The sequence below is a fragment of the Protomyctophum bolini genome, assembly GCF_963924005.1.
Source record: "Protomyctophum bolini genome assembly, chromosome: 18".
Taxonomy (NCBI): domain Eukaryota; kingdom Metazoa; phylum Chordata; class Actinopteri; order Myctophiformes; family Myctophidae; genus Protomyctophum; species Protomyctophum bolini.
Window position 1 is genome coordinate 33,578,539 of NC_137879.1, and position 17,272 is coordinate 33,595,810.

Sequence of the window (17,272 nt, forward strand, 5' to 3'; positions counted from 1 at the left end):
AAGTTGTTGAGGATTAACGTTCTTTACATATACCAGTGCTGGTTTTGACCAGGGGGGCAGTCAGACAGATATTTTGTGAAGCCACTAAGGAAATCGGGATTTCCTGAAAGTTCATATAATGGCCTGTTGTGGCGCTGTCATTGGGCCCAAAAAACCCCATAGCTCCATAGAGGTCCATGTATTTGGGCCCAACTTCACCTAGACTGTATTATCTTAATAAACATGCATGGTCATGAATACTTTCTGCTTCCAGTCACTAGTTTAAAGTCTCATTTCTCATGTCATAATATTCTTTTTGGAAAATGATGGTCCCATTTATTAAAAAAATGACCATAGAGTCACGTATGTTCTGAGGGGCGTGGCTACCGTTACAGTCTATGAACGGGATCCCCCACCCACTCGAGTCAAAATAAAAACCAACGAAGAAGAAGGGGGGAAGTCCCGCCTCGTTGTCTGGGCCAGCTTAATGGCCAGCTGGGCCCAAACGGATCTAGAAAGATGGCGACTTACAATACAAGGACTGACAGGCTTCATTTTACGTCCATATCAGACCCGGAGAACGCTTTGTCCATATTTTTTACAGTCTATGGTTTTGACCCATGTTGTTGCGTCTCTCCTCCTCTCTCCTATTCCCCACGTCCAGGCCTTGATGTCTCTCTTTGTACTGGCCTCCAAGGACGGATGGGTGGACATTATGTACGACGGACTGGACTCAGTCGGCGTTGACCAGCAGGTAAGCGTGTGTCTCGATCGTACGCACAGGGCACGGCTGTTGCCACGAACGCAGACGACACGCGTGCATTACATTTTGACCTATAAGCTATCGTGTTTTAGCTATTGAAGAATTCACGTCAAGTAAGAATGTATTACTGTTTAAGCCAAGTAACTAATTCAACTAAGTCAAATAACTACTTGAGTAACAAGGGAACCCCTTTTGGTGTTTGAAGCATTATGTTATAATTTAGCTATAGCCACAGAGTGGCTTGTAGGTCTGCTATTTTTGAAAAGCCGTGAAAATGTGGCGCAAATCTTTGAATAATATATTTCAGAGTGAACATATTTAACTAAAATATTGGCTTCTGGGGGGGGGGGGGGAGGGGGGTCCCTGGTCCCTGGAACTACATATTTTGAGATGGGGGGTCCGTGTGGCCCAATAGAGATTATTCCGGGGGTCCTTGACATGAAAAAGGTTGAGCACCACTGACATAGAAACATAGGATTTTGAAGCCTTTTTTTGGGTTAATTACCTTTGGAGTATACGCCCAAGTATTTGCGCCTTTGATCCATGGAAATCCGCTTAGGAACACTCCAACCACAGTAACACTCTGTCCGCCTCTGTCCTCTCCAGCCGCAGACTATAGTGTAACACTCTGTCCGCCTCTGTCCTCTCCAGCCGCAGACGATATAGCGTAACACTCCGTCCGCCCTCTCTGTCCTCTCCAGCCGCAGACGATATAGCGTAACACTCCGTCCGCCCTCTCTGTCCTCTCCAGCCGCAGACGATATAGCGTAACACTCCGTCCGCCCTCTCTGTCCTCTCCAGCCGCAGACGATATAGCGTAACACTCCGTCCGCCCCCTCTCTGTCCCCTCCCCGCAGCCGCAGATGAACTACAACCCGTGGATGCTGCTCTACTTCATCTCCTTCCTGCTCATCGTGTCCTTCTTCGTGCTCAACATGTTCGTGGGCGTGGTGGTGGAGAACTTCCACAAGTGCCGGCGCTCGCAGGAGGCCGAGGAGGCCAAGATCCGCGAGGAGAAGCGCCTGAAGCGCATGGAGAAAAAGAGACGGAGTAAGGAGAAGGAGCTCGCTGGTCGGTAGTCTTTCCACATCTTTCTGAGTCCTTGCCTTGATTTGAGCCTGTTTATTATAAGTTGGTTTGGCCTTTTATATAATTAACGGAGGAACGCACATACTTCCCCCTTTTTTGAGCGGCCGCTATACAGTAGAACCCCCCCCCGCCCCCCTCCCCCCTCCTGAGACGCTATACGCCTTGAGTATACACCTCCCCTCCCTCCTCTCCGACCGACGCCCTCTCCCTCCCTCCCTTCGCGGCGGTCACCCGTCCTGGCAACCGAACGACGCGAGGACAGACGACCGCTGGCGGTTATTATAGGCTTTTAGAATCCCCCCCTTCCCCCCCTCCCCTTGTGCGTCGCCCTGCCTGGCCTGGTGTTAGTAGGCAGCAGCTCGCGCTAGCTCGCGCTAGCTCGCTTGCGGGGGGCATCAATTGGGAGCAGCATGCCCCGCCCGGTGTTGGTGTTTTTGTTGGTGGGGGTGGGGGCGACGGGGGTGCTTGCATGGTAGTCTGGTTGTTGTGTGCATTATAACGGAGCTTATATATGGCTAGAGGAGGAGGAGGAGGAGGGGTTTGAGGAGGGCGAGATTAGTTTTATTTGAAGTGAAACAAAAACACACGCAAAAAAGAAAACCCCGGGCCCTTCTCCTCTTCTGCATGCGGTAGTCGGTTAGTACAAAGACCGGGAGGTCTGGTTTCCTATGATTTGAGTCCACTGCTCTCCTATATTATACACCACCCTAAATATAATAAGCATTGCCCCCAATTCTTGCATTGGATTTTTTTTGGGGACTTTTTTTTCTTCTCTTTCCTCCCATCTACTTTTTTTTTTTTTTTTTTTCAAAAGGCAAATCTTGTGCCTTTTGCAAAGTGTGTCCCTATATAGGAGCAGTGGATGTTATTATGCCGGCCGCGCTCACTGTATATATAGCAGATAATGTAAGGCTTTTTTTGATGATTTCCTGCTGTGTATATATATACGATAATCACGGGGGAACAGCCGGGAAATGTGTGTGTATGTTCATCTCTTGAGAAATACAGATGGACGTGGATCTTCTTTTTCCTTTTTTCTTCCTTTTTTTTTTCTCTCCCAGGAGGCGTTGTTGTGCCAGGGGGGTATTTGACCCTACAGAGCAACTGCCACACCCAAACTCTCTCTCACACACACACACACACACACACACACACACACACGCACCACATGGTTTAACGAAAACAACACAGGTACACTTGCTTACCTTTTTTTCCCCCTCCCGAACGCACACGAGCCCTTCCATAATCACGAGTTGATTTTCACCCGTTTCCTTTGAATATTTTTATTTGCTACAATTTTTTGGTAGAAAGGTTTGTCTTTTTTTTCAAGCTTGATATTTTTCTGTTGCTCGGAAACCATATTTCCTTTTTTAATATATATATATTCTTTTTACTAAATGGCTATTCAGATTGAGGACCCAAAAGATGGATGCTCCGTAGTGAGAAAAGGTGTGGAAAAAGAGAAAAATGGAAGGTTATACATTTTCTCTCTCTTTTTCTTTTTCACTCAAAGGTGAAAGTGGTTCTCAAATTGGGGTGCAGCTGGAGACCCCTATACCAAATGGACCCTTATGCGGGTCTGTAACTCTGAGAGCGTTACACATGGAACCAAATGGACCCGCATGGGTCCATTTGGTTCCATGTGTGACGCTCTCAGAGTTATGTGGGGTCCTTTGAAGCGCGGGCCCATTTTGGTTCCATTCGTACGCTCTCAGAGTTACGGAGCCGGTTCCAAGTTTGAGAACAAACCTCCCTATTAGGTGTTCCATTGCACGTTTTTGGTCGTATAAGAGTGAAGGACCGTTGTTGTTGTTGTTGTTGTTGTTGGAGAGACCTCTGGTTTTTAAGTTGAATGGACGGTGAAAGTGGACAGCGTTAATCAAGACCACTAGGACTCAGAACCTCATGGAAAGACAACAGAGCACTTTGTACCCACGCCAGCTTATTCTCTCATCGCTTCCTTCTGGCCTTACTCCATCGCTATTTCCCTGTTGCTCTCTCTCTCTCTCTCTCTCTCTCTCTCTCTCTCTCTCTCTCTCTCTCTCATTCTCATTTTTTCTCTCTCTCTCTCTCTCATTCTCATTTTCCACTCGCTCACTCACACTCGCTCACTCCAGCATGGAGCAGTGTTACGGTGAAATCGATGACCCGCTGGAATTATGTGACCGACCATCTTGTTGACTTCACACAACTCACCATGGAGGTCTTTAAATATGTGGCCTGAATACCGCTATAGGTTGAACTCTTGCTAATAAACAAACTGCAACGATTTACACATTCGGACGCTGACATTATGTGATGTCTGCACGGTTGTCACATATTCCGCAGGTCACCCATTTCACCATAACACCACCACCACGCTCGAGTGGCCGAGCTTTTGGGTATTATTGGAATTTGGCTTATTCTCTCATCGCTTCCTTCTGGCCTAATTACTCCATCGCTATTTCCCTCTCTCTCTCTCTCTCGCTCTCTCTCTCTCTCTCTCTCTCTCTCTCTCTCTCTCTCTCTCTCGCTCTCTCTCTCTCTCTCTCTCTCTCACACACACTAATATCCCCACATCCATCTTCTCTTCCTCTTTTGCTGCTGCTGCTGCTTCTCTCTTATATATATACACTAACCCGGTCTCGTCCCCCTCTATAGATATTTGTGTTCCTGGGCTGAGTTCACGGTTTTCAGACGGCACTCTAAAAGGTACTGAAGTTCACATTCGCATGTTGTCTCACGTTGTCATACGTGTTGTCTCAAAAACAAACCACCACCCCCCCTCCCCTCCCCCCCTCTCGCCACCACCGCCACCACCACCACCACCCACGCCATTGGTGGCCGATAGGGGGGGCCAAGCTTCAACGTTGTTCACGAGAGGTATGGGTACCCATCCCGTGTCGACCCGCCCCTCCCCTGCCTCTTTCTCATCAGACCTCAGTCTCAGTCTGCTAAGTCTGGACATGCTGTTATGCCCCTCCCTCCTTCTTCACCATGTTTTTTTTTTGTCCCCCCCCCCCCCCCTCCCCCCTGTCGTCGCTCACTGTATCGTGACTCCTTATTGTCCTTTAATTGTCACAGTTTCTCTCCACGCACAAAAAGAAAATGGTTCATCTATTCTGTGTGCTGTCCACAGCTGGCTCCCCCATGCCTGCAACCGTCACTCACGTTGGAGTGGACTCGGTCCAGTGGAGTGGACTCGGTCCAGTGGAGTGGGTTTTATGTGTGTTTGGTTTTCCGACGTATATACCAACGGAACGACATGCATGAGTCCGACACCCCATACCCAAAAACCCCAACCCTAAACCCTATAAACCTCACAGGAAGCCACGGGTTTAGTTTTAACCTGCCACGCATGTCAGGAGCTAGAGGTTAGTTTTAACCTGCCATGCATGTCAGGAGCTAGAGGTTAGTTTTAACCTGATACGCATGTCAGGAGCTAGAGGTTGGTTTTAACCTGATACGCATGTCAGGAGCTAGAGGTTAGTTTTAACCTGATACGCATGTCAGGAGCTAGAGGTTAGTTTTAACCTGATACGCATGTCAGGAGCTAGAGGTTAGTTTTAACCTGATACGCATGTCAGGAGCTAGAGGTTGGTTTTAACCTGATACGCATGTCAGGAGCTAGAGGTTAGTTTTAACCTGCCATACATGTCAGGAGCTACGGGTTAGTTTTAACCTGATATGCATGTCAGGAGCTACAGGTTAGTTTTAACTTGATATGCATGTCAGGAGCTACAGGTTAGTTTTAACTTGATATGCATGTCAGGGAGCTACGGGTGAGTTTTAACCGACCACGCATGTGGGACTCGGGAGCGGTGGTGTTGTTGGACTAATGCCTGTCGGACCGTTAGCATGTCTAAAACCAGCGTATATGCACCCCCCCCCAGTGAAGTACGTATAGCCGTGTGTTTGCCGAGCATTATTTGATCGGCACAAAATATTGTGTTTGTTGTCATGATTCGTCACGATCCGAGTTGGCTTTGTCCGCGGCGCGTAACCGTCTTTATATAAATACTTTTTGAAAAGCCTATGGAGAAAATGAATGGGGGAATAATTTCCTGGGCCACTCGGCGTTCTGAAAGGGGGCGGGCCTGCGACGCTCTATAGCCGATCTACAAGCGTCAGAGACAGGGACATAGAGGGAGAATGGGACAGGGGAGGAGTGTAGAGAATGTCTGCCAACCATTTTTTTTTCCCAAGGCATACCAGGTCAAAATAATGTTGTTTTGTTTTCCGAGGAAGCCAATTGCTTTCCGTTCATTCCGGTGCAATTTGAAAGTCATTGCTTGAGATAGGTAATCCAATACACTGTTAGCCTGCTATATTGACTTTTTGTGTTTTTGTCAAATTGTTTGTCAAATTGTCTGTCATTGTGGTGTGTCAGTGTGTGCGTGACTGCGTGTGCGCGTGCGTGTGTGTGTGTGTGTGTGTGTGTGTGTGTGCGTGTGCGTGTGTGTGTGTGTGTGTGTGTGTGTGTGGGGGGCAAAGCACATATGGATTTCAAAAGTCTAGACCAAAACGTTCCTGCGATGTTGACTCATTATTTATCGCTTGAGTTCGGTGACATTTTAATAAGAATAGAGGAAATAGCACGCAGCATCTAGATAGAATATATACAGGCATTCATGGGGTAATGGTTCGCTGCTATGTATTACAGTATGGCCGAAGTAACAGCTGTGAATAGAAGACTGACATTTATATACCGGTCTGGCCCTTTACCTTTGTGTTGTCCACGCGGATGGAATGTGTTAAGTTACTGTACTTAAGTACAATTTTGAGGTATTTGTACTTTACTTGAGTACTTTTTACTTCTACTCCACTACATATCAGAGCCAAAATTTTTACTTTTACTCCACTACAATTGTTTGAAAACTTGAGTTACTAGTTACTTTGGAGATTTGGAAAACTAACCACATACATTTCGGCCATTTGAAAATAGATTTTGTACACATTTTTGAACATGTGAAATGGGACGTTCTGCAATATGAGTACTTTTACCTTTAGTACTTTAAGTGCATGTTGATGCCGGTTACTTTTGTACAATTTCAATGATGTACTTTTACTTGCAACGCAAGTAGCTCTAAATTGCAGTATTGGTATTGTATTGTGTTCCTCGTGGTGGAGGTGTTGTCTCAGTGGCAGCAAACACACACACACACACACACACAGCGCAGTCCTCGAGACTTTGCCTTACAAATGGATCAATTATCACTGAGCGCTTCGCTGTGTACACCTGTGACAATGCACCGTTAATGCTTCATTCACACCAAGGAAGCTAGGAGCAGCTTCTTGCTTCTACTGTATATAGCTCCCATGTTATATCTACGCATACCAGCGTTTTATATAGTTTTGAAGCTTGGAATTAATAGCTTTTTTTGTTTGGTTTTTTGCGTGCAAGCCTCAGGCGGTGTTGTGAACATTAACATTTCAAACAAAGGCTGTTTCCGGTGTTCGCTATAGGCCGTTTATGAAGTCTTATTTTCAGCCCATGCGAGGCCAAAGTATACTTGAGTCATCATAAGAAATTACACAGTTTCGTGGGCACCCCGGCCTCCTTTCTTATTCTGTTCCAAATGGCCTGTTTCATCGATGATACAGGGCTTTAATTAGTTTGGGTCGGTGGCGGCCGGCGGGGAAGCGACCTAGCTTGTTTATTAGACGCGCCCCGGCGCCCATGGCTGGCAGCAATATAACGGCGGATTCTCCACAACGAGTTGTTTGTTATTGTTATCGAGACGCAAGCGGTTAAGCAGTGACCACAGAACAAGCCTGTGGAGCTGACAGGACTATAGCAGTGATGAATACAGTAACACTGTCAGAGCTGCAGTATAGCATCCAGGACCATGCACACAATCGTTTGTTTTGTGTTGCATAATACTTGTCCAGGACTCACTGCTGTGTCGGGGAGAGAAACCACCTAATTCCAAAACGTTACTTTTTCATCCAGCTCATGTGGAGTTAGGAGGTTTTCGCCGAAGCACTTTTTAATACTTTCCATTTTGTTCAATATTTTTTTTTTAACCAACACACCACTGACATAAAGGGTGTTCAATAGCATTGATTTAAAAAAATAATAATAATCAAAATCCTCAAAACTTGAGTTGGGTATGGTTTCTTCCGGACAGCAACGGCATATTGTTGAGGGCTGAAAACCTTGTGTCTCCAACTTCCACCTTTTTCAATACAATTATTTTATCGAGAGAGAGAGAGAGAGAGACGGTGAGTGACATGATGGTTGTCAGGAATGGGATTTGAACCCGCAATAACACGCTGTCAGGGTGCATTAGAGCCTATGTGCCTGGACCGCTAGGCCAGCGGGAAGCCCGTCTACAGGCTCACATTGCATTGCAACGCTACGGGGTTGTGACCTTGTCCATCGGCTATACTCGCTAGTGTTGTACGTTAAGGAAGCACAAATCCATAGACCACTCAATATGCTACACACAAGCACTTACATTTGGATGGCAGGTTAAACGGGGGTTTTTATAAATATTTAAGCATTAACAAGAGCTTGTGACTAAATAATAAACTATGTTTGGATCCATTTGGAACTCTGGTTCTTTTCCAAGTTTTGGACATTTATTGGACAGTTCTGCCTATGTAGCGACAGCCGGTCTCTTTATGTAAGCATAGGCAACGGACACACAACAAGCAACACGTGGAAACATTATTTGATGATTTGATAATAGTTATAGGCTTGGCACTGTTAAGGCTTGGTTTAATTGAATAATGTCTCTGTCTTAACCGCGAGTAATCGATTAGCGGTTAACTTTTAGGAATATATTCATACCCCCCCAGCTATGGGGGCGTACCCCCCCCTGTATATGAAGTGATTGAGCCCCTAAGCAGCTTTCAACATTGGTCTTGTTGCTATGCAACGCCTCCGTCACCACCAGCTATGGGATCTTTACAACTCCTCTGTTTTAACAGTTTAGCTCAGCACCAAGGATGTGTGTTATGTACATATCTTAAGAGTGTCCGCCCTGGGACTGGGAGGTCGGGGGTTCGATCCCCGTCATATATACCAAAGACGGAAGAAAAATGGGACCCGGTGCCTCCCCATGCGTGGCGCTCTGCATCAATAGTTGGATAGTAATAAGGTAATACGTCCCTGACACATAATACTGTAGACATGTGTCATGTCCTGGGGGTGTACTTGTACATCAAGCTGTCTTAACGCTATACAGAATCAGGAGATATAGGCTCCTGTGCCCTATATGGGCCTCATGGCTCGGGAAGGCGGCTTATATACCTCATATCATGCGCTGGGTGCACATGAGCACAAACCTCCATACAAAGCAAATTGGCAGGGATTTCCGGTTATACCTCTCTCTCTTAGATATAAATATATAAGTCTACGGTTTGGCGCCCGTGATGTGTGTCTGCTACAAACGTGTTTCCATGGGGACCCGGTGAAGGTGACGATGCTGACAGCGGGAGACTGTGGAGAGGTGCATGAGCCGATGACCAAACTCCACATTGTTATTGGACCTCTGTGCGTGCGTGCGTGTCTGTGTGTGTGTGTGTGTGTGTGTGTGTGTGTGTGTATGTGTGTGTGTGTGTGTGCACGTACGTGTGTGTGTGTGTGTGTGTGTGTGTGTGTGTGTGTGTGTAAGCCAAGGTAGCAGATGGTTACAGAGCAGGCTGTAAAATATGCAGGAGCAGCTCTCCAGCCCCCAAATCCTCCCTGTGCGTCTGTGTCACTGTCTGAGTGAAGAAGCACGACCCATGTTTCTCTCTCTCTCTCTCTCCATCTCTCTCTATCTCTCTCTTTCTCTCTCTCTCGTTCTCTCTCTTTCTCTCTCCCTCTCTCTCCACTTGAGCTCTCTCTCTCTCTCGCTCTAACACTTCGGCGCTCCTTGACTGTGTGTTTATATTTACGTTTGAGATAGTCTGGGTATGATTACGTCTTGATTAGATCGCCGTTGTTACATAAGTGTCTTTCTTACACCAACGGTCTCCAGGCCATACATGGACATTCAATTCTGTGCGTATACTTTTTTGAATTTGGTTCATTTAGGTTCTGAAAAGAGAAATACTCAAGTAAAGTACCTCAAAATTGTACTTAAGTTACTTATAGTTACCTATACTTAGTTACTTTCCACCAGTAAAAGAAAATGCCTTGTTTTCCCCTCCCGTGCAGGCCCTCTCGATGGAAGACATAAAAGCTCCTCTTTGAGCAAACATTTCAACATTATAGTGTCCATCTGACAAACGTGGCGTGGCAAACGGACAGATGAACGCGCACGCGCGCTTGCACAAACGCACACACACACATATAGTCACTGCAGGTTTTCCCATCTGCTACCATACACTTGAGGCGACGAGACAGACAGACAGACAGACAGACAGACAGACAGGCAGGCAGGCAGGCAGGCAGGCAGGCAGGCAGGCAGGCAGGCAGGCAGGCAGGCAGACAGACAGACAGACAGACAGACAGGCAGGCAGGCAGGCAGGCAGGCAGGCAGACAGACAGACAGACAGACAGACAGACAGACAGACAGGCAGGCAGGCAGGCAGGCAGGCAGGCAGGCAGGCAGGCAGGCAGACAGACAGACAGGCAGGCAGGCAGGCAGGCAGACAGACAGACAGACAGACAGACAGGCAGGCAGGCAGGCAGGCAGGCAGACAGACAGACAGACAGACAGGCAGGAAGGCAGATATACAGCCGACTGGCCTCAGATCTGTCTCCGGCGCACATCAGCGCCGCGCTATTCTGTTACTGTATAATTGTGTTATTGATGTCAGCGGAGAGAGAGAGAGAGAGACAGAGAGAGAGAGAGAGAGAGAGAGAGACAGAGAGAGAGAGAGAGACAGAGAGAGAGAGAGAGAGAGAGACAGAGAGACAGAGAGAGAGACAGAGACAGAGACAGAGAGAGAGAGAGAGAGAGCTCTTATCTGTAACGTGCACCGTGGCGAAGCAGTCATTTGTGAAGGCCAGAGGAACAAAGCCAGGAGAGTTCATGATGGAAGAGGCACATTAGCGCAGAAAGGAAGGTGATGGAGAGCATTGAGGACGAGACGGAGGGCGAGAGCATGAAAATGGGGCTTGGATAAAAAATAAAAATAAACTGAAAGAGCACAAACATGACTGAGAGTCTAGACGGCCATAGCTATAGAGCGTCGCAGTCCCGCCCCCTTTCAGAACGACGAGTAGTGGCCCAGGAAATGATTCTCCGTTCCTTCATCTGGGGCCGCTCGTGGTTCTGAAAGGGGGCGGGACTGCGACGCTCTATAGAGGGGCTGCGCATGCATAGAGTGAGTGGTACATCGAGATCTTGATTGGCAGAAGGCTCCTCTCTATCCTGATTGGATGAAGGCTGCATGGGCCACCTAGCCAAAAACGAAACCCAAGGTTTTTTTTTTTACCCCAGGGGTTATAGCTGGGGACAGGGAGGAACTCCTTATATGGTCAGCACAACAAAACAAAAAAAGAAAGTCATATTTGAATTAAGTTAAATCACTGAATATACCTTTAATGCAATCAGATAGGACTTTTCTGTTTGGACGTACGTATGAGCTGTCAAGGCCAGAAAGTAGTTTTCAGTACCTGTGTTACCGCATAACTCCCGCATATATCCTCTATAGTATAGAGGATATAATATGCGTGACATGATCATCATACCCGCAAGTTATGTGTATTATATTGTATATTCACGGTAAGGAACAGAGAAAGCTTTTTTAAGTTAAAAGTTCATTCAAAACTTAAAATGAGACATCCTGCATATAGAGTATACTTTCTACTTTTGGTACTTTAAAGTGCATTTTGATACCAAGTACACTTTTTTACTTTTATACCCAAGTCAATTTAGAATTCCGTTGACTTGTACCTGGTTTACCTGAGTATTTCTATATGGCAGTATTGATACTTTTACACGTAGAAAATGCGAGTACTTTTACCCCCCACCACTGGGCATGGAATGGAGTCAACAGGGGATGTCGAGGTCCACTGTCCACGGACAGAAAGACAGAGCGTGCGTGCGTGCGTGCGTGTGCGTGTGTGTGTGTGTGTGTGTGTGTGTGTGTGTGTGTGTGTGGCAAGGCCGTCCACCCGCAGAGGGAGGAGGGATTTATGAAAAGCTTGCCAGATTAGAACCAGTCATGTCCTCTCAATCTCTGCTCCACCGAGAGTTTCTTTAGCGTTTCTTTTGTGACGGAGAGCCCCGCCGGTCCTCAAAGTCTTGTCTGGGGGGGGGGGGGGACCCCCCAGGGCGTCCTTGAGGGAGAGGGGTGGGGGGTGTCCGTCGCGCCGGCGTGCAAAACACTTTCTGTGCCCAACACGTCCCCACGCGTCTTTAGAATCACACCGGTATAGGAAGCCCCATGACGCCTGCATGGGGAACGTTTGGTCTCATATATTTAATTATATAAAACCCGCTAAAAAAATCCTTTTCATCTTTCGCTTGGCCCTGCATGGCTTCTTCAGCGATCCTATATAGACATGTTCCGCGCATCATCATACGCACTGCCGTCCACTTCCTCGTTTTTACGGCCCGACTGAACCGCCGTCTCTTCTCTCTCTAAAAATGTATGTCGCTCTCCATGGTTTTGATCAAAACGGCGATGTTCTGTCCTCATTGCTGACGTAACCTATATACTGTAGCCTCTCGTTTGGAATATTAACGCTTCTTAAGCGGGCTTTTTCAGAGTAAAATCTGCCTCATCTGCTGGGCACTCTAGCGCCTTCATTTTGAAAAATCCCAGACGCACCGGAAGTGTTTTAAGCATACAATTTGAGCACTTTTTTTCCCACACCACGGTACATATATATTCGCCAGTATACAGTCCTCCTGCACATCTGCTCTCGGCTCAATTATTCGTGGGGTTTGACGTGTTCTGCTCGTCGGGGGAGCGAGGAGCGGGCGGTGTACAGACTTAAAAGCTCACCACTTAAAACTCTGATTGTTTAATGATGTATGGGCTCCTCATTAAAAACCATGTTGTCCTCCTGCTCTGTACGGCTGCTTTTGGCCCGTGTTCAGTTCTGTCGGACAGAAACGGGGTGAGCGGGGCTGGCAGACTATATAGTATGTGTGCCAGATATTTGTGTTATATACATGTATATTTTAACGTTGTTTATTTAAATGAGTTCATGGGCCAGTGCACGGGGAACAGTGTGAAACTTTATAATGAGGCTGGTGTGTGCTCTTTCCTCCTCCTGGGCATATCTATGATCTCTGATGTCTGGAAGGAACCACCTGACTCCACAATGTTTATTTTCTTCAGAACATCAAAAGAAAGAAAATAAGTCGAGTTCGGAGGTTTTTTGTCAAAGCTCTTTTTATAAGATCGGTGCCGAACATTTGCTGCTTCCCTGCCGATGATTAAAGTTACCTTTGAAGAGCCACTGCAACGACCGCTGAGTCGCTTGTCGTGAAAATCCACTTTAAAAACGGTGTAATCGACCGGACGAGGAAGCTCCGAGCGCCGCTCGGCAGCTTCTCCATTGTAAACAATAGGGACTCAATTTCCCTTAACCCATTCTGACCTCAGATCAGATTCATACGAGGTTTCCACTGGACACACACTGGTCTGATTATAACCCATTCTGACCTGAGATCAGATTCTAAAAATGTCTGTCGTTCTTCGATTTTTCAAAAATAGCAGACCTACAAGCTCGTACATGAGCTTGTAGATCTGGTTTTTTTTCAATAGCTAAAGCATAACATGATGCTAACACCAAAATGGGTTCCCGTTCAGAATGGGTTAAGTAGAGTCAATACTGCAATGCAGAAATACTCTGTTACAAGTAAAAAGGTCCGGTAATTAAAATGTACGACACGTTGTGAGCTTGTATAGAGCGGCTTTTTCTTCCAAACGGCCGCTTTGTAATAATAATCAGAATCTACAAAGTAACTAGTATAGTAACTTAAGTTTTCAAATGAGCGTATAGGTGGAGTAAAAGTACAACATTGGCCTCTGAGATGTAGTGGAGTAGAAGTGAAAGTATTGGAAAAAATAAATTGAAATACTCCAGTTCAGTAAACAATTCTAAAATGTGTACTTTGTACACTTAAGTACAGTACTTGAGTTAATGTCCTTTAGTTACGTATACACCACCGCATACAGTAGCCTACTGTACTAGAGAATATGACTGTTGTGTTAGCAGTGGAAAATTAATATTTCTCACCGCCTTGAAGTGGTGTAAACAGAGTTATTTCCTGTGATTGGCTGCTGTATAATCTGTTTTTTCAGTGCAGGGCCTTAACCCATTCTGAACGGGAACCCATTTTGGTGTTAGCATCATGTTATTCTTTAGCTATTGAAAAATAGATCTACAAGCTCATAGCTCAGAGCTTGTAGGTCTGCTATTTTTGAAAAATCGAAGAGCGACTGACATTTTTAGAATCTGATCTCAGGTCAGAATGGGTTGGTCAGACCAGTGTGTGTCAAGTGGAAACCTCGTATGAATCTGATCTCAGGTCAGAATGGGTTAAGATGCAAGACTGGGACAATCCTATCCTGTCCTCCTACTACTTCATGTCCTGTATAAGCACTTACACACATATCCTCATGCTCATCACGCATACACCCACGCCCGCACGCACAACAAAACAAATACCAGTATGTACAGACACAAATTTAACTTGCACACGGTACTTATACTAACTTGCTCATGCAGTAATCCCACAGCACGCACGCACGCGCGCACACACACACACACACACACACACATGAACTCATGCATGCATACACGCATGTACTTATTTTCACATGCACAAATCCCATTCAATGCACACTCAACATTAAAACTTACACACTCACGCATGTACGCACACAACAGAAATACTAACTTGGAGATGCACTTCAACCCACACAGATGTGCACACGTAGGCACACACTCGCACACTTGCGCGCACACACACGCACACACACACAAACGCGCAGAGCAGGCAGCTGATGCCAATCCGTTCAGCTCGTATCTGGGTCAGCCCTAACGGAGATGGATCTGTACATAACTCCTACGCTCACCCCCGTCCCCCCGTCTTTCTCCTCTCTCGTTTATAACCCTCCTCTGTGTGAGGGTAATTAATAATGCCAGGTCATTAGGAAGAGAGAGAGGGGGGGGGGGGGGGGGGGTTAGAGGGCAGAGACACATTCTGTTGGAGACAGTGCAGGAGGACGTGGCCTGGGAGGTTATATACGATGCCAAATGTATATTACTCGAATTTTGCGGCCCGTTGCAGCGCACTATGGGAAGAAGGTAATTGCGGGAGTTGACTCCACAAGTCCACATGTAGTAACGGATGGGTTATTAGTTATTTTTGCATCTGCCGCTTTAGATGACCTGAGATGACTTGATTGATTGGCATGAAGCAAAATAGTGAGCCTATAATTCCTCCCCTTCCTTCTTTCTCTTCTCCTGCGAGAGCCGAGAGAACAGATTCTGAATGTCTGAGAGCTGTGAGCCTATTGGAAGACAGGGCAGTGTTGCCAGGTTTGCGAATTGTAAGCGAGTTGTAGTGTGTGTAAGTAGCGTGGTTAAAAGGCCTTGTTTCTGGGCCTGTTGGGGCAACAGGGCGCACATTTTATGGGCACATCTTTATGGACACACGCCACGTGACAACTTTACAAATGTATAATAAATGCTCCATCGCGCAGCGACAGAGTCACGCTCCTCCTGTCGCCGCGCGGTTTGATCTCGTGGATGGATCGGCTGTTGTTCAGAGCACACAAACGTGGCAATTATGTCCTCAAAGTCCATAGACTTGGCTGCATCATGGCAGACGATTTACGGCCATGAGTGTGCTCTATTATTAACAAACGGAAGACATCGATAACGCCATCACTTCAAAAACAAACACTTGTTTGAAGTGTACTTAAAAAACGGTTCTGCTATTTTTCCAACAGCTATAACATTTTAAAATAATGGTTTACAAGTGGTTTAAAGCTACTGTACATGCATATAAGGTGGCACAGAAGCTCTCCCAGGTCTTAGTCTGGCTTTGCGGGGATTGCCGGCAGGTGTATAAAAGAAAGAGAGCCAGATTCCGTGACTCTGCACTATAAATTTACAGTATATACAGTATAAGCATGCATGGCTGTGTTAGTGTGGCCCAAAACGTTGCTGTACCTAGAGGCTAATTTCATGCATTGACACAGTTTGTTCGGTGTTAACTTGTTGACAATTAAGAAAAAAACGATTTGGATTTTGTCCAGCGTCCACCACCCACTTACAACTTGTTTACAGTGTGATGTGGTTTCGTCGGGTTTAAATTCACATCTTAATTTTACATTTCTTACTTGACATTTTTATAGCTCCACTCACCAAGGAGCTCAAATTATAATATATCATCACGTTGGATGGTTGATTAATGCACGTGGAAGATTTACAGCACTGTCCAGTCCTCCTCCTCCTCCAGCAGCGGCCTGCTTATAGTTAGGCGTGTATAGAGCTCGGGACAAATCTGCGTGCCCGAAGCCATTTCTCTCGTTCGTATCGAGTTCTTCATTTCTCGCGTTGTTTTTGCGCTCGTTCGGCGAGCAACACGCATATAATACTCTAGCGCATGCGGGCCTTTTTCTTTGTTTTCTCGCAAGATGCGAGACTCAATGATGATGTTGTGATGCAGATTGGTCTCTCCGACTGACGGGGAGGTGCAGGCTGGATATCGTGCCATTTATTGCCGTGGCTGCGCGTGTATACGCTTATAAACATGATGGAGTCGGGGAAGGGGGAGAAAATGTGCTCAAGTTTAACTTCAGCACCAGCTGGTGGTCACCAGTTTTGGCTTTGGTTGCCAATTAGCCCATTATTAAAAAAAGAAAGAAAATTTAATTATATTATGCATGTGTATTATGCATATACTTACAATATAGAAATATTCCGTTGCAGGTGAAAGTCCGGAATTCAACGTTTACTTGAGTAAAAGTAAAATAGTATTGGCTTAAAAAATTACTTAAAGTACCACAAGTGAAAGTAATCATTGTGCCGAATGTCCCATTTCTGCAAGTTTTCAAATGTAGGATATATATTTTTTTGCAGATCAGCTATTTTCAAATGGCTGGAATGTACATTTTGTATTGGTGATCAGAATCTACAAAGTAACTAGTATAACTACAGTTTTCAACTAAATGAGTAAAAGTATAATATTTGCCTCTGAGATGTAGTGGGGTAGAAGTAAAAGTATTGGAAATTGGAAATACTCAACATTATACTTAAGTACAGTACTTAAATAACGTCACTGTCGTGGAATAACGTAATGACATTTTGGTTTGTTTTGGGGAGGTGTTGACTATTTAACTTTTTTTCTATTAACCCATTCTGACCGGGAACCCATTTTGGTGTTAGCATCATGTTATGCTTTAGCTATTGAAAAATATCAGATCTACAAGCTCATAGCGCGCCACCGAGTGGCGCGCTACGAGCTTGTAGGTCTGCTATTTTTGAAAAATCGAAGAGCGACTGACATTTTTAGAATCTGATCTCAGGTCAGAATGGGTTCATCAGACCAG

At 45.9% G+C, this 17,272-nt stretch overlaps 1 protein-coding gene across 1 annotated transcript in view; it reads left to right on the forward strand.

Moving 5' to 3' along the window:
• Nucleotides 1-17,272, forward strand: part of LOC308332730 (voltage-dependent T-type calcium channel subunit alpha-1G-like) — a 109,166-nt gene that overhangs the window by 43,744 nt on the left and 48,150 nt on the right. The window contains 2 exon segments of the mRNA XM_080788768.1: nucleotides 644-733; nucleotides 1,600-1,792. Coding sequence (XP_080644894.1) covers nucleotides 644-733; nucleotides 1,600-1,792 — 283 coding nt within the window.